Source organism: Phyllostomus discolor, chromosome 1, assembly GCF_004126475.2.
Source record: "Phyllostomus discolor isolate MPI-MPIP mPhyDis1 chromosome 1, mPhyDis1.pri.v3, whole genome shotgun sequence".
Classification (NCBI taxonomy): Eukaryota; Metazoa; Chordata; class Mammalia; order Chiroptera; family Phyllostomidae; genus Phyllostomus; species Phyllostomus discolor.
The window spans coordinates 197567377-197590358 of record NC_040903.2 but is presented as its reverse complement, the minus strand read 5'-3'; the positions used below and the strand labels follow the sequence as shown (position 1 = coordinate 197590358).

General features: G+C 43.3%; 1 protein-coding gene across 16 annotated transcripts in view; it reads right to left on the bottom strand.

Annotated features, from left to right (window-relative positions):
- The window catches only part of TTLL5 (tubulin tyrosine ligase like 5), a 252574-nt gene that overhangs the window by 82953 nt on the left and 146639 nt on the right, over positions 1 to 22982 (bottom strand). For all 16 annotated transcript variants that reach the window (XM_028505839.2, XM_028505833.2, XM_028505835.2 and 13 more), the window contains one exon: positions 9078 to 9273. In XM_028505839.2, coding sequence (XP_028361640.1) covers positions 9078 to 9273 — 196 coding nt within the window. The remainder of the gene's footprint in view (positions 1 to 9077; positions 9274 to 22982) is intronic.

The window sequence follows — 22982 nt, the reverse complement described above, 5'->3', positions numbered from 1 at the left end:
CAGTTTCCTCATCACTGGAATGAAGACAATACAGCAGCTAGCACCCTATACACCCATTTCCCTGCCCTCACCTTCCTCCCTCTCCAATGCCAGAGGGACCCTACTCTAGCAGCAGCTCAGAAAACAAGCTGGTAGAAACCAGGGGACTTCTATTACTATCAGTAATGAATCAGCATAATGAACTGATGTCTGTGTTGTAATAATGCATTAAGAATTAGATTTATAAGGTACCAAAAAAGCAAGCATAATGTTAATCATGCAAAGGTGTCAGCTGTGGTATTCACATTCATAGACACCTGCCATAATTCCTGGTAGTCTTCTCAAAAACACCTATCATAGAAATGAAATTAAAGTAGTACGAACAGTGAAAATAACAGGGTTGAAAGGCCAAACAGTGTAATATACAGATGATGTATTATAGATTGTATGCTTGAAACCCATGTAAATTTATTAAGCAATGTCTCCCCAATAAATTTAATAAAATTTTTCAAAAGGCCAAAGTGATCATTGAAGATATAATTCCTGTTTTTAATAACAACCCACATAAGTGCTCTGAATCTCCAAACTTGTGGAATGTATTTCCAGGATATTACTGAGTAACAGTAGCACAAGGGAGGGTAAAGTATAGACATTCCCAAGTTTTAAGCCCAGGAACACCTTCTTAAGACCTTTCTTTAAGAATCCGTGGTAACTGGGATAATGCCTAGGCCTGAGTTTATAGCTATTTAAGTAAATCTCTTCTTTTGTGATAGTACCTATATATAGTAGGAGACTAGTTAAGGTACGTGGGAATAGCTTTTCAAATGCAGTTTTATAGGTGTCGGTAAGGACTTGTTGAGTGTACTTATTACGTAATGATACATATAGCTATTTACTGAGTGCTTTAATACACTATCAGGGAGGTGGCACATAGCATACAGCCACCAGCTTGGATGCTGGGCTGACACACCTGGGTTCAAATCCCATCTCTCCTGTTCACTACTTCTGTGACCCTGACCCAGTTACATAAATGTGCACTGTTTTTTCATCTATAAAAAGGGGCTAATAAGAGAGCAGTTGTGAGGATTCGATGTGATAATACAAATAAAACTCTGGTTCAGCACTTCGCATGTAGTAACATCCTGAGGATTATAAACCTCTCGATAACCCACAGGCATACAATATCATCTTCATGTCCCAGATGAGCAAACTGAAGTTCGAAGAAGTCTGAATAACCTGTCCCAGGTCACGGAACGGACAAGACTAAGATTCAAAGTAAGGATTACCTGACTCCAAAGCTTGCCCAGCATGCCTACTTCAAACAACTGAATGAACAATAGTGTTACATGTGAAATAGTATTATTTCACATATTTTCCATGTGTGTTTGGATGAGGTAAGAAAAAAAAGTTTGATTTGGCAAAATCTACTAAATCAAATGGTTCTAGGAAAATTAATCATCATTAATTCTAGGAGTGTCATCATCATTATCACCGTCATCATCATGATTTAGAAACAAAGCGTTGTATGAGTTCCAGATAAAGGTCAGAAGGAAAAACAAAATAGAACAAAAACCCAAACCAAACCAAACCGAAAAAACAAAGCAGCAGCAGGTTACGACACTCAGGTCAACCTGCCCCGGGCCCCAAGTTCTTCCCCTTGCACGTCCCGGTCCGACCTTCCTCTCCGTACTCTGTTAGAAGAACACAGAAAGGCACCCCCCCACAGCCAGCCCGTTTGCTTGCTCTCTCTGTGCCATGCCGAGGAGCCTGCTGCATGTCATTGCCGGCCGCCTGGAAAAGCTGGGTGCCTGCTGGATTTCTCCTTCTTCCCCCTCCCCCACAACGCAAACACACAGTGGCTGAAGGCTTAGAGAAAGAGTATTCATTCCACCAGGGGGGTAGAATTTTTCTAGACACATGCAATGAACTTTTAGGAGCAGAATAACAAGACTTGGCTGGACTTATACGGGAATCCTTTCCACACCTGTGAGGTGGCGCATGTGCATGCCTATATAGACCATTAGCAAAAGCTCATTACGTGGGGCACTCAAGATGTCACTCGCACGACGAAAGACCCCTGGAGGTGCACACGGAGCTGCCCCCGCACCGCGCTCCCCTGCTTGTTGGAGGAACACTAGTCTCTGCGGGCCCTCAGTGAGTCTGGGTCAGTCTGGTGACACTGGGCCTGGCGGGGAGAAGGAAGGTAAAGAACAGATGGAGCAGAAGGACGAGGAGAACTGAGGATGCACATTTTTTTCCTGCCTTGAGTTCCCTTACTAGGTTGAAGGTAAGCCTACTCAACACTGAAGGGCTTTGGGAACCACTGAAAAATTAAAATCCCCCTTTCCACCTTGCTTGTTAAAGTTCAGCAGTTTTCTGCCTTGGCCCTTAAAATGTCCTTAATTTTTCTGCTTTTTTGACTTTTTTTTTTTTTCCAGTCTGGATGAGGCAGAGAAGAGAGTGGGAGGAAAGGAGCGGGGGAGGGGGGGCTGGGAGCAGAGGTTTAACAAAGGATCACTTTAACAGAAACTACTGAGTAATCGCTCTGTCCTGGGCCAAGAATAACATCAGCTCAATGTCGGCAATTAGAATCAGGTCGGGGCGGGGTGGGGGGGGGGGGGTGCGGCAGAGCCAGTGAAGCCCTCCTCACAGACCCCCAGTATAGAGGGCCACTCATGCTGATGTCACCAGCAATCACTGGTGCCCAAGAAAGGCCCGAGACTCAGCTCAAAGAGAACTTTCTAACCTTCTCCTTCAGGAGCAGGAAGCCAGCGTGAGAAGGAAGCGGGAAGCAATGAGGGAAACCAGGCCGGACACACAGAGACGGACATAGCCACCATCCCTGGACTATCGAGATCCTGCAATTTCCCCAACCACCCCAAACCCAGTCTAAATGAGTTCATATTTGTAAAGCACCTGGAAGAGTGCTTGGACCACAGGAAGTGCTTATTAAGTGTTGGCTGCTATTTTTAAAACAAAGAGGGAGGAACCTGTCCTGTGACTTATCTCTTGTCCACTCTGAAACTGAACCCTGGGAGCAGTGGTTGCTGAGCACAATGTACCCTGATAAAAAGAATGAGCAAGGAGATTTTCAAGTTTGGAAAACTTATTTATAAGGGACTATAGTAGACGGAGTGAGAAAGAGAGAAACAAAGTTCCTATAAAAAATGACTGCCAAAATTTTATAAGGGCAACGTTAAGTTTTACCATATCCCGTCTCCCTTCCAAAGGACAAGAACAAATAACAAAGGAGACATTTCTCATCTCTTTTCCCTCTAGCTCAATGGTTCTCAAAGTGTGAGACCCAGAAGAGCAGCCTTAATGTCACCCAGAAACTTGGAAACTGAAATAAGTGAGCCCCATCCCAAACACTGAATCACCAATGGGGTCAAGGAAGCGACTGGCGTTTTAACAGGCCCCCCACGGGGTTCTGTTGCTCAGAACCAGGGGTCTACAAACCGGGGCCTGAAGGCCACCGCAGCCTCCTGCAGGTCTCCGTAGAGAAAGTTTCATTGGAACACAGCCGCACTCGTTGACTCGCGTCTTTCCCACGGCTGTCGCGCTCTCCCACGGCGGAGGTGCGCGCTCGCCACAGAGGCTGCGTGCGTGGCTGCAAGGTCTGCAGTGCCCCCCACACGGCCACTGACAGAGTTAGGTGTGCCCACCTCCGCTCTCACTTAGAACAATGTCTTTTTGTAAAATAGAATCTTTATTATATATATTTTCTTCTATTACCATTTAGTCCTCTTATACCCTCCTCCCCACGGCAATCACACCGCACTGTTGTCCTAACCTACCCACCCCCATTAGCTGTCATCTGCTCCCCATGCATGAGTCTGTCTCTGTTTTGCATGTTAGTTCAGTTTAGAACAATGTCCTAAAAACAAAACAAAACTGCTCGTTTGACCCATCAGTGTGCAAAAGCGCACAGTTTCAATTTTGTCTTTTGTTTATCAGGCTCTCTATCAAATGGACTGGATCACACCTATTCCTTTGCACCTCTGTCCCTGGAAACTTTGCCAGCGGCCCTGGGTGACTCTCCTCTCCCATGCCCACGTTAAAGGGCCAGCTTCAAGTAGGGGTTGATTCAGTGCATGACAACTTTCTAGATTTATGAGTGAAATGCTATACTGAGATGAAGACCAAAGGTTACTCCTCATGAATGGTTAGAGATGCCCATTGCCGAACTCGTGTCCTTAATCAGAGCGTGCCTCCTTGAAATTAACACCGTCAAAAAGCTGGCTAGCTGTGTGCAAAAAGGAAGGAGAACTTCCCCTGCAAATCATGCAAGAAAGGCTGCAAGACAGTTCCCAGAACATTTTTAGGAGATCACCATGAAAGGCACCATCCACATACATAATTAATATGCAGTAACTATAATATAATTACTATACTATACTACAATATAATAAATATAAAGTCCTCCTTAATGTCCTATTCCGCAAAGAGTTCTCTCTTGTAGAAGAATGCTAGATAAATCAGATTTCAACTCTACCCACTGCTCTTAAACAAGCAATTGACCAAATTGTTAGCTGTATCAACGGCTACCTACACTTAAGTAAAATGAATCCAAAGCATAAGAAGTTCATCAGAAAAACAATCTCTTCTAAAAGTTAACCCAAGAACAGAAGTACAGGACATACTGAGAATGCAAACCACATTTCAATCAACAATTCCGTTGTAATTACAGCCTTCAGGTCTAGCACAGTCACAAGGTAAGCTAAAAACAGAGGCTCAAAACTCAGTAGGGCTTTGTTCCTTTTTTGAAGTGATTCTTGTCCCCTGAAATAAAGTGCCCTAAGTTACTAAATTTTCCTAATGTTAGAACATTTAATATCAATTAGACTTCAGCCAAGATGGAGGTGTGAGTAGATACACTTTTCCTCCTTGTACAACCAAAAGGACAACAACAAATTTAAAAACAAAAAATAACCAGAACTACCAGAATATCGAACCGTGTGGAGGTCTGACAACCAAGGAGTTAAAGAAGAAACATCTGTCCAGACCGGTAGGAGGGGCGGAGAGGGGCAACTAGGGCAGAGAGGACTCTTGGCAAGGCAGCAGCTGTCAGAATGAGCATTCCCACATTTGCTTGTGGACAAACCAGGAGGAACAACAGGGGAGCAAGACAGACTGAACAACCCAGGGTTCTAGCCCAGGGAAATAAAGCCTCAAAACCTCTGACTGTAAAAACCTGTGGGGACTGTGGCAGCAAGAGAAACTCCCAGTCTCACAGGAGAGTTCGTTGGAGACACTCACGGGGTCCTAGAACGTACATAAACCCACCCGGGAATCAGCACCAGAAGGGCCCAGTTTGCTTGTGGATAGCGGGGTAGTGACTGCAAGCCCTTGAGAGCTGAGCAAGTGGCACTGTTTCCTCTCTGACCCCTCCTCCCTGCTCTGCTGCTGACATTCAGCAGAGCAACACAGGGTCATGAGTTGCCCTGCCCTGGCGAATATCTAAGGCTTTGCCCCTTACAACACAGCTGTGTGGAAACAAAGAAATATGGCCCAAATGAAAGAACAGATCAAACATCCAAAAGTAGAACTAAGTGATGAAGAAACAGCCAACCTATCAGATTGCAGAGTTCAAAACACTGGTAATCAGGATGCTCACAGAAATGGTTGAGTACAGTGGCAAAATAGAGGAAAAGTGAAGGCTATGCAAAGTAAAATAAAGGAAAATGTACAGGAACCAAGAGAAAGGGAAGGAAACTGGGACTCAAATCAATGACTTGGACTTGAAGGAAGAAATAAACATTCAACTGGAAAAGAATGAAGAAACAAGAATTCAAAAAAACGAGGAGAGGCTTAGGAACCTCTGGGACAACTTTAAGTGTTCTAACATCTGAATTATAGGGGTACCAAAAGGAGAAGAGGAAGAGCAAGAAATTGGAAACGTATTTGAAAAAATAATGAAGGAGAACTTCCCCAATCTGGCAAAGGAAATAGACTTCCAGGAAGCTCAGAGTCCCAAAGAAGGTGAACCCAAGGAAGTACACACCAAGGCACACCATAATTACATTACTCAAGATTTAAGATGAGGAGAGAATCTTAAAAGCAACAAGAGAAAAGTAGTCAGTTACCTACAAAGGAGTTCCCATCAGATTGTCAGCTGATTTCTCAAACCCTGCAGGCAAGAAGGGGCTGGAAAGAAGTATTCAAAATCATGAAAGTCAAGGACCTATATCCAAGATTACTCTATCCAGAAAAGCTTTCATTTAGAATGGAAGGACAAATAAAGTGCTTCCCAGATAAGGTCAAGCTAAAAGAGTTCATCATCACCAAGCCCTTCTTATATAAAATATAAAGAGACTCATCTAAGAAAAAGGTGATAAATATTAACAGTAAAATGACAACAAACTCAGAACTAACAACTGAACCTAAAACAAAAACAAAAACAAACAAACAAAAAAACTAAGCAAACAACTAGAACAGGAACAGAATCACAAAAATGGTTATCAGTGGGGAGAGGGAAGGGGGAGAATGGGGAAAAAGGTACAGGGAATAAGAAGCATAATTGGTAGTACAAAATAGACAGGGGGAGGTTAAAAATAGTATAGGAAATGGAGAAGCCAAAGAACTTATATGTACGACCCATGGACCTGAACTAAGTGGGGGGAATGCTGGTGGGAGGGGGGCACGGGCAGAGGGGAATAAAGGGGAGAAAAAAATGGGACAACTGCAATAGCATAATCGATAAAAGCTATTAAAAATAAAGATAAAACAACAACAAAAAAGGACACTTAATATCTTTATTCCTTTTTTATTGAATTTGTTGGGGTGACATTGGCTAATACAATTATATGGGTTTGGGGGTACAATTCTATAGTTATACCATGTGTATATTGTATGGTGTGCTCCCCACCTGAAGTCCAGTCTCCTTCCATCGCCAGTTACCCCCCCATATCCTTTACTATTTCCTCCCACCCCCCTTCCCCCGGGAATCACCACACTGCTGTCTGTGTCTGGGGGGGGGGGGTTCCCCTTATTCCCTTCACCTTTTTCACTCAAGAACATTTAATATCTTATTTTCTATTTTATTAGTTACAAACCCTTTAAGCTAATAGAATTTAGTTTCTTTAGCTCTCTCCCACAGTCCCAGAACTTCACCCTTCCTCATTCTTACCTAAATAAAACTGTGGATCAGCAGAACAGGGGGAAGAAATAAAATGATGCATAAACATACATAAAATTGTGATGAATGATTTTCTGTTCCCTCTCCAGGAGACATGAGACAACTCCCTTCTTGGGAGTTCTGACTCCTCCCCAAGACAGATATTCTGACAGATTCTAAAAAACATATTTTCCATATACTTCATAGTTCAGTGAAGCTAAACCAGTATAATCCTCAGTGGAAAAAAAAATCCACACAAGAAGAGTAGTCCTCCGAATTTTCAAAGGAATGTGAGTTGCCGAAAGCTCATCAAAAGGCTGAGGAGGACTTAAAAATAAGCAGTTTCTACAAGTGAAATGAACATCGGCAAAACTGTGTTCCCTTCTTCAAAACTTCAATGCTCTACAAGCACCTCCTTTAAAAAAAATCACCCACCATTCTCAAGGTATGGAAGCATTAAAAATGATAAAGAACCAACTGTCTAGATATATTAGGCCCTAGATTATACTCACATATTAGAAATAAGGCTACATATGATACCTCTACTATCTAGTACCTGATTTAGTAGGCATTTTCAAGTATTCTGAATGATGTCGGAGTTTAGAAATTTAAAGACTTTTTAAAAATTCGCAAGATTAAAAAAACTATCAAAAATGCACAATTATATCTACAATTGTAAAAATGTAAACCGGCTTAAATGCTTGTACTACCCATGAGGCTTTCTAAAGAAGAACATTTCTACCTGACAAAAGGCAGTATGGCAATCAAAACGAGATGCTACATTCCGTATTTTCCAGATGAGAAGTCTGGATATTTCTCCAGTAAAAATGACCTAACAAACTACTTCACAAATGCCTGCATTTAGAACTTCTCAATTGCAAGGAATTAACAGAATATACAGAGGACTCCATCACAGATACAGATGACCAAGTGCTGAGTCGTACTGAAACAACTACGTCTGAACCTGGACAGCAGTTGAAAAGATAAGTAGGGAGCATAGTAGTAATTATTTTATTCCAAAGAAAAAACTTTGGTAAATGCTGCCTTAGCCCTAGAATGAATATTAATTTTGCATAAACCAATGCACACTACATTTTATAAGAAAAGAGCAAATGACAGGAGACTAAGCTGATAGAAGACATTTCTTTACAGAACCGAAAGTCAGGGAAGCTCACAGAATCGATGCTGATTCTGCCCAGTAGAACATGGCAGAAGAGGGTAAGGGATTGTTGTGATAATGCTGACTCATAAAAAAAACTCACTCTTTATGGCCTGACTGTTTTGTGAAGCCATCCGTTCTCTGTCACCGGGGCCACGCTGATGCGCAGGTGCAATATACTGAGATGGGTCCCTCACACACACTCAGAAGAGCTCCCATCCTTTCGTAGACCGTGAGTGGAGAATCAACCTTTCGCCAGAGCATAAGCTCTGTGACAGCAAGGGTTTTGAGTCCGTCGTTATATTTTGGTATGCACTGTTTGGAGTACAAACTATCAAACCATAAGACAAACAACTTAACTTGCGGCCATTTCCTATAAGAACGTGAAAGTGATTTATTCCTTGAAAATCTTGGTGGATCATGCGCTTCTGAAAACCAAGTCGATGAAGGCAAGGGGCGTACATTTAAAAAATTTTTCTTTTAACACTAGCTTTTAGGTATCTGAGAGCTACACCCTCTGGGAAGTCACTGACTGAGATCACACAACAGAAAGGGTAAATACTACAGCAGAGACGTTTGTGGAGAAACACTCACATGGAAGAATGGCAGAGCGCCTTCAGCACCACTCCACAGCAAAGCCAATGTCACGGCTTCAGAACATTTCTTCCCCGGGAGCTGACTCCCCAAGAACCATCCAAGCCATGGTGGTGCTGGCCAACTTCGGTAAACTGTGTTCCTACTATTTCCCACCGACCTCACTATTGCCATTATTACCGGGAGAAGGAAGATGCCAGTACTTGGGAAAGCCCCATCGTGAATTACCTGGTGCCGGGCTCGACTCTGGTCCAGAAGTTGCCGGGACTGAAGTTTCTGTTGCTCGAGCTGCTGCAGAGCGAAGTGGAGCTGGTAGCTGCCTGCGGTGGGGTGGTACTTGTGCTGGGGGGCCACGCCGGTGGCCCTGCTGTACGCGTTGTTCTCCACCTCTCCCTCCCAGGCAAAGCCCCCGATCTGGAGGCTCCTAGAGGGGAAAGAAAGCAGATTTCTTAAAGTGGTTGTGTGAACAAATTAAAAAATATAGAAGTATTTCAGGTATTTTTCCTTTATAGAACTAAACACAGTTTGAATTACAAACCTATTTGTGTGCTAAATCATCTGACTCGCCCACTAAACTGTGCACACAAAGACAGGGTCTGCTCTGCCCTGCATGCTGTCTGTAGCTCTCACAGGCCTGGCGCGTGGCCAGCGCTCAATAAATGTCTGCTGAATGTTAAATAATTAAAATCGCAATTTCACTTTCCTCAACAAAATATTAACTAACCAACCTGATTCAACAATACCTTAAACAGATAATACACTGTGATTAAGTGGGATTTATTCCAGGGATGCAAGGCTGGCACAATATCTGCCAATCGATAAACATGATTCACCACGTAAACAAAGTGAAGAATAAAAACCACAAGAGCGTATCAGTTGATGCAGAAAAAGCATTAGATAAAATCTAGAACTCATTTATGATAAAAAACCTCTCCACAAAGTGGGACTAGAGATAACATACCTCAGTGTAATGAAGACCATATATGGCAAACCCACAGCCAACACCACACCCAATGGGCAAAAACTGTAAGCACTTCCCTTAAGACTGGGAATAAGACAGGGGTGTCTGCTTTCACCATTCTTATTCAACATGGTACTGGAAGTCCTAGTCGCAGCTATCAGACAAGAAGAAATAAAAGGCATCCAAATCGGAAAGGAAAAAGTAAAACTGTCATTATTTGCAGATGACATGATACTGTATTATAAAGAACTCTAAATATTCCACCAAAAAACTACTGGAACTGATAAATGAATAGAGTAACAGGATGCAAAATAAACATCCAGAAAACAGTTGCATTATTTACACCAATAATGTACTATCACAAATGGAAACTAAGAAAACAATCCCATTTACGACTGTATCAAAAATAAATTTAACCAAGGGTGTAAAAGACCTGTACTTGGAAAGTTATAAGATACGAAGAAAGAAATTGAAGAAGATACAAATAAGTGGAAATATATATGGTGTTCATGGATACGATGAATGAGCATGTTAAAATGTCCATACTACCCACATCAATCTATAGATTCATTGCAATTCCTACCAAGATGCCAATGGTGTATTTCACAGAACTAGAATACTCTAAAATTTTATATGGAACCACAAAAGACCCTGAACAGGAATCATGCTACCTGACACCAAAATATACAACAAGGCCATAGTAATCAAAACAGCATGGAACTGGGATAAAAACAGACACCGATTAATGGAACAGAAGAGAGAGCCCAGAAACATGCCCACACTTTTATGGTCAATTAAATATTTGACAAAGGGGAGTAGAATATACAATGGGACAAAGACAATCTATTCAATAAACAGTGATGGGAAAACTGGACAGACTTGCAAAAATATGAAACTAGACCTCCTTCTTACACTGTACACAAGGATGAACTCAAAATGGATTAAAGACTTAAATGTTAGACTCAAAACTGTAAAAATCCTAGGTGAAAACACAGGCAGCAAAATCATGGACATTGCTTATAGCAATGTTTTTCTTTCTGATATATTGCCTTGGGCAAGGGAAACAAAAGAAAAAATAAACAAATGGGTCTACATCAAACTAAAAAAGTGTTTGCACTGCAAAGGAAACAATTCGACCCACTGAACAGGGGAGCATGTTCCCAATGATACATCTGGTAAGGATAATTGGGTATTGAAGCTAATATCCAAAATTTATAAAGAGCTTATAGAACTCGACACCAAAAAATCCCCTAAACAATCCAATTAAAAATGGGTAAAGGACCCGGATAGATGCTTCTCAAAAGTGACATACAGCTGTCCAACAGACATATGAAAAAATGCTCAACATTATTAATTATCAGAGAAATGCAAATTAAAACCACAATGAGATATCACCTTACACCTGTCAGAATGGCCATCATCAATAAATCAACAAGTAAGTGTTGGTTAGAATGTGAAATGGTGGGAATGCAGATTGGTGCAGCTGTGCTGGAAAGCAGTATGGAGTTACCTCAAAAAATTAAAAATGGAACTGGTCTTAGAACCCAGCGATTCCACTTCTGGGAGTATATCCGGAAAAGACCCAAAACACTAATTCACAAGAATATATGCATTCCTATGTTCACTGCGGCATGATTTACAATAGCCAAATTGCGGAAGCATTCTAAGTGCCCATCAGTGATGAGTGGATAAAAAAACCTATGGAACATTTACACAATGGAAAACTACTCATCCATAAAAAAAGAAAGAAATTTCACCCTTTGTGACAGCATGGACCTGGAGAATATTATGTTAAGTGAAATAAGCTAGTCAGACAAAGGCAAATACCATGTGATTTCCCTTATATGTGGAATCTAATGAACAAAATAAACTAACAAAATAGAAACAGACTCACAGATACAGAGAACAGACGGACTGACAGCTGTCAGAGAGGAAGGAGCTGGAGGGCTGGGTGAAAACGGTGAAGAGTTTAAACAAAGAAATAAAAACACCACAGACGACAGTACGGTGGTCACCGGAGGGAAAGGGGGTGGGGGAGGCAGACGGGGGTAAGCGGGGGTGAGTGGTTATGAAAGGACGCTTGACTGGGGGGGTGAACACACAGTACAAAATACACATGATGTAATACAGAATGTACACCTGAAACCTGTATAATTTTATTAACCAATGCCACCCCAATAAATTCAATTAAAAATTTTTAAAAGAATAGTAAATTTTATGTTATGTATATTTTACCACAAATTTTTTAAAAAGGTCCCGATATATTTTAGAACAGTCTCATTTGACAGGTCTTGCATTTCCTTAACACTGTTATTCTCTGAACCTTCTTTAGCTTTCCTGTATGTTTTTTTCCTTTTCAAGGTACAGGTATCAGAAAACTGCTCACGGAAGAAACATTAAAATCTCACAGTGAACAACCTTACCCCAAACCCTGGTTAATGGAGCTTACAAAAATGAAAACAGTGCCCAATTTAACAGATGAATAGTGATTTAAATCATTGCTCTTCTTTCCTTGGGAAACATCCTTTGGTGGCAGTGTCATTTCAATGGCAGAGATACGGCCATGCAGGGTGAGGTCATGCAGACTTTCCTGGGTCCTAACCCGCAGCCTGCCTGCCCACTTACAGGCTGGGTCCCAGTGGCCCCGACAGAGATGGTGGGAAGGTGCACAGCGGGGTGTCTGCTGCGTCCAGGAGCCTGGGCTCCCTTGTTGACCTCCCTCACATCCTGCTCAGTTCAGGTCTCTGCTTTGGTCTCCCTGCCTCTCCAAGAGATTCCCAAATACGCAGCAGTGAAGAGAAAGTCTGTGCAATGTATTGTGAAGTTCGTGGACAAAAGGCTCTCTACTCACATTATCGCACTGCTTCTGTGCCACACCCTTTGGTCAGCTCCTCCCACAGTGTGGCTCCCACAGTGTGGCTCCCGCAGTTCAGTCACATGATCACACTCTTTCAGCTAATCCTGGAGAACAGCACCTCAAAATCTCAGAGCTTATTTAATAATTTTCTTGACTATGGCATTTGGTCTTCAGTGATCCCTCTTGAAATGTTTTAATGTGCAAACTGTTACACAGTTAAAAACAAATGTGATCTTTCCCAAGGTCTTCTGGAGGTATGAAGAACTGTGGCCACCAAAGACTGAGTACAAGTATGTTCTGAAATCCACGGATAAAATGCCGACCTTACTCACAAAGCGAAGGGCTCAGCGAGAGTCACACAGGAGTTACAGGGTTAGGAAAAGAGGGGCCAGGGGAGCCTGGTGACTCCTCCATCAGTGAGGGAAGAGGTGAGCGGACTGAAGGGTAACTCGCAAGAAGTGCCTGAATGGCTGGGGAGACACCGAGGAGAAGGAGAGGAGAAGGAGAAAGGAATCAGGTACCAACGAAGGGAAGGTTCAAGGCAGAGTGGGTTGACCAGATGAACAAATGAGCACAAGGAAAAGTGGCAGATGAAACCATAGGAACTGCAAATAACCTTGAGACTTCCATACCAAAGAGGGCAGGAATTTGAATCTAGAGTAAAACTATTATTTATGGCAACTGCACCAAAGGTCAGAAAATCCATCGACTGTTCCTCTGTGTCCACTCCTGGCTTGCGAGTTTCTGGCCACGGGGAGCTATAGAGACTCAGGGATTAGATATTAAAGGGGTTATGTAATCATGTAGCTTCTATCAGAATTCATCTCGCTGGCTAGCTAGATTGGTTTTATTTCCACAAACCGCTTTAATAACAAATAACTTGAAGACACATTTACTTTAATGTCTTTTCACCATATATTGGATATCAGAGTCCATAACTGGGCCTCCTTATTTGGAGATGAACAGGGACGGATTCTCAGGTGTGTGTATGCAAAGCAGACACTGGTGGAAGCAAGGGGTAGGCCAGTTAGCAAGAAAAGATCCAATAAGGGACTTCGGATATGAGGAGGTTTATCCATCCAACTGTACACATATTGAACAGACTGCGACATCATAAACTTTTATAGTGAAAGCTGTTTTTAATCTCATCGGTAACATAAACCCAGTCTCCAAATCACAAAAGGAAGTTCCTCAAGCGAGTTGAAGCATTCAGCAAAGAGGCAGGCACTTTCACAGCACAATACGGGGTGGGGGCCAGGCCGCTGAGCTGGGTCAGGCCGTGGGGTGCGTGCCACGAGTCACTTGCTCGCTCTGAATTACAGTGGGTGTCGCCTGACCATGGGGTCTCACAATTAAAGTGCAAGCCTTTGGGCTGTACAGTGTGCAAGTGTGTGAGTGACTGGCACAGAGGGGCTGGTGCACTCTCACTGGGGGTTGGCCTGAGGTTCTGTATCTACACACTCCTCTCTCGAGCATCCAATAGGGTCCTCTGCCACCCAAAAGTCCACCCTGCTCTCTGGAACCTCGGTCCTAAAATTCCATCCCACTCTCTCCAACCTTAATGCATTCTAGTTTACTACTCATCCATCTTCTACCCCCCACTGAAATGTTAAGATTCATTCAGTCATCCTTCTAAAATTGGGGTTGTAGTCAATTATCTTCTTGGCATTTACTCTTTCCACAATACTAAAATATATTACTGTACATATTCCCTGTATTATAACTTCTAATAGTTTTACATCATTTCTAGAATGCAGTACACAGGGCCAAGTAAGTTAGCTACGGCAGTGTTTAACATTTGATTCAAAGTCAGAGATTCAAAGTGAACCAGGCTGTACTTTGCCTTAACTACACATGGCGCCAACAGGCAACACTATGGTAAGTGTTTCTGACTACCACGTTCTCATTAGCATATTCATCCAGCATGTCCTCTTACTTTCTGTGTTACACTATTTCTTGCCATTACTGCCTTTCTGGAGGACAACCCCAGCCTCTGACCAATGCACAGTACAGACCTACACTTCTCCCTTCGCTTTAATACCAGTCCAGCCCATGGACGTTGGTTCTAAGGAACTTGGAGGCAATGTGAAAAATTCACTGGTCTTTAGCAAAGCAAAATTTGCTCAGCAGGCTGTTGCACTCAACGTAAAGAAATGCTTTCAGGGTCAAGATTTCCTGGGGGTGATGTGATGTTACAAGAATGCAGGGTAGGGATGAGGCAGAGGAATGTGACAGTTGTACAGAGGATGATTCTGCGGTCCAGCCTCCTCCACCCAATCCCAGCAAAACTGGAGCTACCATGTGCAGGGACCCCCACACGCACAGGGTGTTGGGGAGTGCGTGGGTATGCTTTCAGTTGTCTTACTAATGGCTTTGGCGGGGGGTGGGTTACTGACATTTAATAGGTGGAGGTCAAGGATACTACATGTCTAGGAATGCAAGGAAGATCCCCATACTAGGAAAAATGTGTGCTGCTCAAAATGCCAATGGTGCTAGCCCTGGCCGGCTAGCTCAGGTAGAGTGATTGTATGGGTGTCCCAGTACACAAAGGTTGCAGGTTCGAACCTCAGTCAGGGCACATACAAGAATCAACCAATAAGTGGAACAATAAAGCGTTATTTCTCTCTCTCTCACTCTTCCTAAAATCAATACATTTTTTAAAAGAAAGTGTCTTGGCTGTTGTGGCTCAGTGGATTGAGTACCAGCCTGCAAACCAAGAGGTTGCTGGTTCGATTCCCAGTCAGGGCACATACCTGCACTGAGGGACAGGTCCCCAGCTGGGGGTGTAAGGGAGGCAACCAATGGATGTTTCCCTCACACGTGGATGTTTCTCTCCCTCTCTGCCTCCCCTCTTTCCAAAAATAAATACATAAAGCTTTAAAAAAAATGCCAATGGTGCTTCTAATGAAAAACACCGTAAGAACATGAAGGAAGTGCCTTCTTCTGAAGAGAATCTTATTATTTCTTCACAACAAAGAATAGACACCCATTTCCAAGGCACTTTATAGACTGTGTAGCTGTTTAAGGACAGCAGAGGCTACATCGTATTCATCCATATTCTCGACCTTGAAGAAAGCAGTCACAGCACGCAGTGAGCGCTGCAAAAGTGCTACTCATGCTGAGAGCCCTAGACGACAGAGGGTTCCCACGAGCAGCACAGGGCAGCACTGGCCGGAATAAGAAAGCTACACGATCAGAGAGGCGTTGCATAATGCGGTGGGGATATCCCTTGGCTTTGTGGGTATTTCCTTGGCTTTGGGGGTATTAACAGATAATACGGAAACCCACTACTAACAAGTCTTAAGACTTGCTGTTGGTAACTGGCGACTGGGAACAGGGGTAGCCAGCCAAACAAAACCTGCACCCGAAATGACTGAAGTGGAATGAGTTAGATGGACCTGCCAAGAAGCTTTAGGCTCATGGTGACAGATGCCTTGCTCCCTATGAGAATTTTAGTGCTGGAATGTGATGTTAAAACGACCTCTAAAAATGCTGGTGCCAAAGACTAAAATTTATTTTTTACCGTATTTCAATTTGCTAGTTGAGATAAGATTATATACTTCTACCTTTTCTGTTTTGAAGCTATGGAGTTATATTGAGATGGTTCTTTTGCAGGAAGAGCTGAAGTACAATAGAGGCAATGTTAAAGATACAGAAAAGCTCAGAAATTATCTGGAAAAACTATGTGAACTTTTGATGACCTATATGCTAGGTCAAAAACGCAGAACTATATGGAATTATAAATTGAAGCTGATCTTTCTACTTGCAAACAGGGCAAAAAGGGCTTAAAAACCTTTAAAAATTTTGTTTATTTGAGAGGCTGAAAGGCTCTTGGGAAAGGATTAAAGAAATAATCCAAGAGAGAAGGCAAAAAGAAATAAAAGGTTTTGGATGCTGGAAAGAAATCAAAACCAATGCAAAAGCTGGGTTAGTGACAGAATTCTGGAATAAGAGCGGAGGCCCAGGCCCCTGGGCCTGGACCACGGGTTCTGAACTGATGACCCTCGGAACAAGAAGCAGCTCAACTCAGTGACCAGGAGCTGGGCTCTGGAACAAGACTGCTAGGTTCAAATCCTGGCTCTGCAACTTAGGGCAACATGACCTCTCCGTGCCTTGGTTTCCTCAGCTCTGAAATGGGAATAAAAATCAATCCCACCTCTCACAGGGCAGGTCCAGGAATTAAATGTGATGACCCATGTAAAGTAATTGGCACAATGTCTGGCACACATAATAAATGATCAAAGAATGTGAGCTGCTATTAAAGTTCTTCCAATGGAAAGTAAATCCAAACCTTGGGGAAAATGAACAATAAGGACACTAAGGCACAGGTATGAGCAAATCTGTTACTACTCAAGCTGGAGAATGCCCTGAGCACAGGCAGGGAGCTGGCCCCAGGGGTGGGGGGTGAGGATTTGCTAATAATGCTGATTACCAGGGAGGGTCAGGCGGAGGATAGGAGCTGAGCACTGATGACTGAGGGAGAGTAATCACACCCCTCCTCATGTCCAATTCTGTTACAGTAGTGGCTACATCCCCTTTCACCTTTTCAGAATGAAGCAAAACAGAAGTAATTTTTTTTTAAGAAGCAAAACCAATATATCCTCAATACCGTAATCTGAGAAACACAAAGTGATAGGAAGGCAAAAACCAAAAGTCACCTCTCGGTCGCCCAACAGCCAAAGCCGGCTCTACACACGCCGCCGACATTCTGACACGTGCGCCCCTCTGCGTGTGCTTCCCTCACACGGGGGTGGGGGCGGGGGCGTGCTGCGCCCTCTCCTCTGCGGTCTACTCTTCCTCACCTGACGTCACGAAAAACTTCTTCCCGAGAGCTAGTAGTGGTTCTTGGTGGTTCGGACTCTGTTGCTGCCTTCTCTTACACATAAAGCCGACCTAAACCCTTAAGCCTTCGCGTGTGAATTTTGGAAATCGAGTGAAGGGCTTTATGTTTTTCCTCACTGAAATCCATGAATTAGACTGTTTAAATCATTAGGAATCCTGAGTGTTATCCAAGGTATTCAGTATTCCACCCTGCTCCCTGTCATCTGAAAATAGGATTAGTATGTCTTCTAGAGATATACATATTTAAGCCGCTTAGATAAGTATGAATGGATAAATGAATTTTACTGATAAAAATGGTGACCTAGTGAGCCCAGAGATTTAATTCTCAAACGTACACTGATTTATTGTTTGGATTCAGTTGCCTACCCTACTCACCAAATATTTCTAATGATACTATTATCTTCTTTTTTAGTCCCTGATCTTCTTTTTACTAAAGGAATCTTGACACAAACAGCAGGACGGTGTTCCTGGAGGGAAAGGGAGGTGGGGCGGATATATGGTGATGGAAGGAGACTTGACCTGGGGTGGTGACACAATACAATACACAGATGATGTATTATAAAGCTGTACACCTGAAATCTATATAACTTTATTAAGCAATGTCACCTCAATAAATTCAGTAAAAACTTCTTATAAAATAGGTTAGAATAAAATGAGCGCTCAATAAAAATAAATAAATAAATAAAGTGGTTCTACCATGAAGGGAAATGAGGGCTGGTCTAGCATGACTTAATTTTCTCGTGAATCAGCGCGAGGCTTGTACGATTCCCCTTCCCTTCTCTCTGGGCTGCCAAATCATCGCGTCGCTAATCTGTTAGAGTTTGGCCTGAAACTGACATCTCAATTACCAGTTTGTACATTCAGCCTCTAATTTATTTCTGTCTCTTCCCTTCCTCTCCCACTGTATGAGCATCCTCACTGCACATTAAATCACACACTGAATCACAATCACGAAGACTAGAACCATAAATCACAAAGTAGTAATCATAAGAACTGCTCCTCTTTGGATATAGTGATTCAATTATTAAGTAGAGAAAGTAAGACTGATTCAATAGCTTGGCTCTTGCGAGTTTCATCTTCCTTGAGGAATAATGGGTTCAGGTAGGACGAAGATGTGCCCTAAACTAAGAACCTAAATAAGGATGAGACTGTTTCTCAGTGGGCCCCTGAAAAAGGGCACCTGTCACCAACGGTGTATACACATCTCTACAGAAGAGCAGAAAGCGGAAGTGGGACAACAAATTACAATCAACAGACGCCCCCACCATCAAAGAAAGATGTGAGAATCAAGAGACTAAGAACATGAGTAGAATCCAAATAAGATATATAATTTGAAATATATAATCGCAAGCAATTGAGAGGGGAGCTTTCTGATTATGCAGTTGGTAAGTGGAGATACAGGAAGGAAAAGAAGCAGTAGTGATCACTAGAAAAAGTCTATGGGGAATATTTTGGCTAACTATTTTGATTTTATACAATATTGTGTGACGATAACATAAATTTGGGAAGAACACCCTGAGCTATCAGGTCAAAAAGCCAAGATCTGATACACCTGTCCTTCAAAAGTACCAGGAGATCCCAGTCAGCTGGACGTGACAATGGACACAGAATGTGAACCAGACTTCTGCTGTCTCCAAACTTGTACCACTCCACGACTGATGGAATGATCCCCAGGAGGAGAAAACAAAGACAACGGAGGATTTCTCAGTACATCTGGCAAAAACCCCAGGGGTAAGCTTTACGGAACACAAAGCTAGATGTAAAACCAAACGTTCCCAAAGGTGAAGTTCAGAGCACTGTTCTGGAAGGCAACTTAGGATTCTGGGAGCCAGCCAATTATGTAGATGGAGACTCCTCAGTCCTTCACCTATTAGCAATCTGGGTCTGAAAAGACAGAGTGCTCCTCAGCCCATTAACAAAAAATGTCTTTGATCTAGCTCTTTACTTTGGCATAACCAGCATACCACATGAAGCCTCAAAATATGAACTAAAAAAGGAGTGAGCAAAGAGTGACCTTTAAGAAAGCCAAGAGAGAACTCCCTGACACCAGTTCATTCAACAGGGAAGACCGAGTCCAGCCAGGCAGGATTTTCGCCCGAGGCTGCCCGATGCCCTCGGGACAACACTGCAGGTACACACGAGCACAGCTGGCCCTTGTAAAACGGGCCGCAGCACCTGGCGCTCTCAGCCCGCAGAGACAAGCTAGGAAAAGCTCTGAAGTGAAAGTTAATGCGCAGATTGTTTAGGGCGGCTGACAGGCCAGTTTCCAACTACTTTTACATGGAATGAAGCTGGGTTCAAACCTTGTGCACACACACAGCTTGTGAGTATCACAAACTTAGAATTCCTGCCTCATCACATCGGTTAGGCCCCTCTTTCCCCAGGAAGGCAAACAGCAGGCACCCTGGAGCAGCCGGTCTGCCGCTTGTGTGGCTGCAGGGACCCGTCTCTGCCCGCTGTCCTTAACTGGCCCAGGGAGCCGGGAGACAACTCCAAAAATACCACCTTTCTTTCCTTCTCTCTTTGTTTTTATAACAACCTTCTCCACTTGTCATTTTTCTTTTCTTTATAAAGACTTTTCTTAATATAAAATAGGGAAATTACAAGAAAAAATATTTTTTAAAAAGCCACTGGATCCGAGGAGGGGACACACAGTGCGCACTGGCGGTCAAGCCTTTTTCTTACTGCTGGGTGTGTGTTACGTTCACTGTAGACTCTCTGGAACAAACCTTCGCTGGACCAGGAACTGGCCTCTCCACCCCCACGTCCACGGCATGGCTACAATGGCACACGCTTCTGTTATATCAAGACAAGGCTACTCAAGTTTGCTGTCCTCAAGATTTACTAGAGGGGCTGAGTCCAAAGTCACAGCTGTCGTGAAACACAGGCACCTGCCTCTGTCGGATCGAGTCAGACTGTCCTCCTAGCCCTCGGCTGTCTGCGCTGAGTCATCAGACCCAGGAGAGGACAGGCATTTTCAAAGTGCAGTCCCTGCGCCAACAGCATAGCATCACCTGGGCACTTGTTAAAAATAAAAATAATTGAGCCTCACCCCAGACCTACTGGAACCAGAAACTCTGGGCTTGGGCCCAGCGATCATGTTTTAACAAGCCCGTCAGGTGCTTCGGACACACACCACCGAGAATCACCACTGAGTGGTTAAGAGCATGGACCCCGTGACCACACGTTTGGGTTGGAATCCTGACTGCCACCCATTCACCAGTGTGTCATCCTGGGCAAGCCAGTTCATTTCTCTGTGTGTAGCTCCCTCGTCTGTAAAATGAGGATGACAACTGCACTCGCCTCACAGATTAGCTGTGCGCGTTAAGTCAGCTAACGCACGTAAAGCTTGGGGAACGGCTGCTGGCGCACAGTCAACGCCAGCTACTAAATGGGACGAAGCACAAGAAGCATTTAGGGCCTGGTATGTTGTAAGCACCATGGGCTTCTGTTAGCTACTGTCATTTCTTATCTGTGATCTTATTTTTGAGGTTCAACGGGACATAACTTGCATTTCTCACAGATCAACGGGCAATCCATTTTCTTATATGGCCAGTCCTGTCCAGTTGGTATAGAGAAGCTAATTGGCTTTGGTAGGAATGTGATAAGAGTAGAAATATACCATTTGTGTTTTAGGAACTGAATCAACAAAAATCCTTTACCTCTCGGAGCTCTAAATCCAGACACTGCAGTTGCTGATGAAGAGATGTATGATTCATCTCTGAGTCTGGCTATGACCCGACTCCCCACGCTCGGAGCCCGCAAATGGCCAGGAGACTAAAAGGGACATCTTTCATCATCTCTCCTTTACATCCCTTCCATGAATCACAGCTCTCTTCTACTCCTAATCTTAGCCAGAAGACCGAGGAGGGACAGCTCCCTTCTAAACTACCGGAGCTGTGGAACGGTGTGTTTGTTAGACAGACCACAGCTCAAACCAGAGGTCACGTTTACAGGACACACTGACAAGCAGCTGTGTGACCCGGCCATTGTGAGAAACCCAAGAGGACCAACACTCCACAGTCTCTATCCCCTGGAGTGACGAGGGCTCCCTGTATGGAATTACCCACCATGTAAATCTGCCCGACCTGCTGGGTCAAATCTGTGAAAGAAATTAAGTTATAGCCAGAAGAGTCAGCACACAAAGCAAGTAGAAATTTAACCCAAGTTGTAAACACAAGCCATATACTCATAGTTAGCTTCTTCAGCCTCTTGATGTGCTCTGCCCACACACGAAGCATGGTATTGATGTCTGGTGAAAACGAAAAACTGTCAGATTCATAAACTACAGCAGAGATATTTGGAATGCTGAACTACATATTGCCCCAGCTACTCAATTTTTCCTCATTTTTGTTCACAGATTGTTTCTTTTATTCCATCAATGAGTTCATTTTCAGAAATATTCCCGCCTTCCCTTTGCACACCATCATCATTGATAAACAGGTCTAGACCAGCCTGAGGTGCCACTGTGAAGAGACTGGTACTGACTTTAACTTGGAAACTAACGAACAGAGCATGAGCTTCCCCATCAGAAAGAGCTGGACCCAAATGGTAACATATCTAAGGCTATTTCATCATCTGCACTAGAGGGTAACCAAGACCTACATGACAGCCCTGTGTTAGGAAATAAACAGGGTCGGTCATACAAAGCACAGGATCTGGCACGAACTAGAGACACAATGAATGCTATTCCCTCGCCATTCCTTGCCTTTCTCTCTTTAACAAATAGCAAAATAGAACCTTATCACTTCAACATACTTCCAAATTAATAACAAATTGGAAGACATGTTAAGAAAATGTGTTAGTAGTAAAGAAGAAAAAAGTCACCCATAATCCCATTCTGCAACCAAAGTAGTTGGTATGCTTCATCCTAGTCTTATTCTAGTACATTGTGATTATGTTATCCAACATTTAATACAGCCACAATATATGGGTGTATTTCATTTATGTATTTGAAAATATGTATATTTTTTAAGGAAAAACTCCTGCTATTCCCCAAACTCTGTGTGTCTCTGTGCTGAGAAGAGGACACTGGCTTTTGAGAACAAGAGGGCGGGCACTGCCTCCTCTCCTTCAAAGAGGAGGCAGCCTCAAGAGAGGCCCCACATTTGGCAGCTGCAAAGGATCCTCCAGATAGAAAGACGAGCATATAAAAGAGCACACAACGAATCCAGTGTGGACAAACGGTGGGGGTGGTGGAGGACAGAGAGATGCCATAATTGAAGCTGGTAGTACATGGATCTCTCATATTTGCTGAAATAAACATTTTACTGCCCAAAACTGCCATCTAAGCAAAGCACAGCACAGCAGCTATAATGGGAATTAGTAATGTGCTCATAATGAAGCTATTTATACAATAAAAAAGCCAAAAAGAGCTAAGGTCTGGGGAAAGCAGAGGGCATGAGTGAGTGTGGCTTAGGAGAGCCACGCACAGAGAAACCAACTGCCATTAGCGTGAAGGCTTTCTGAATGC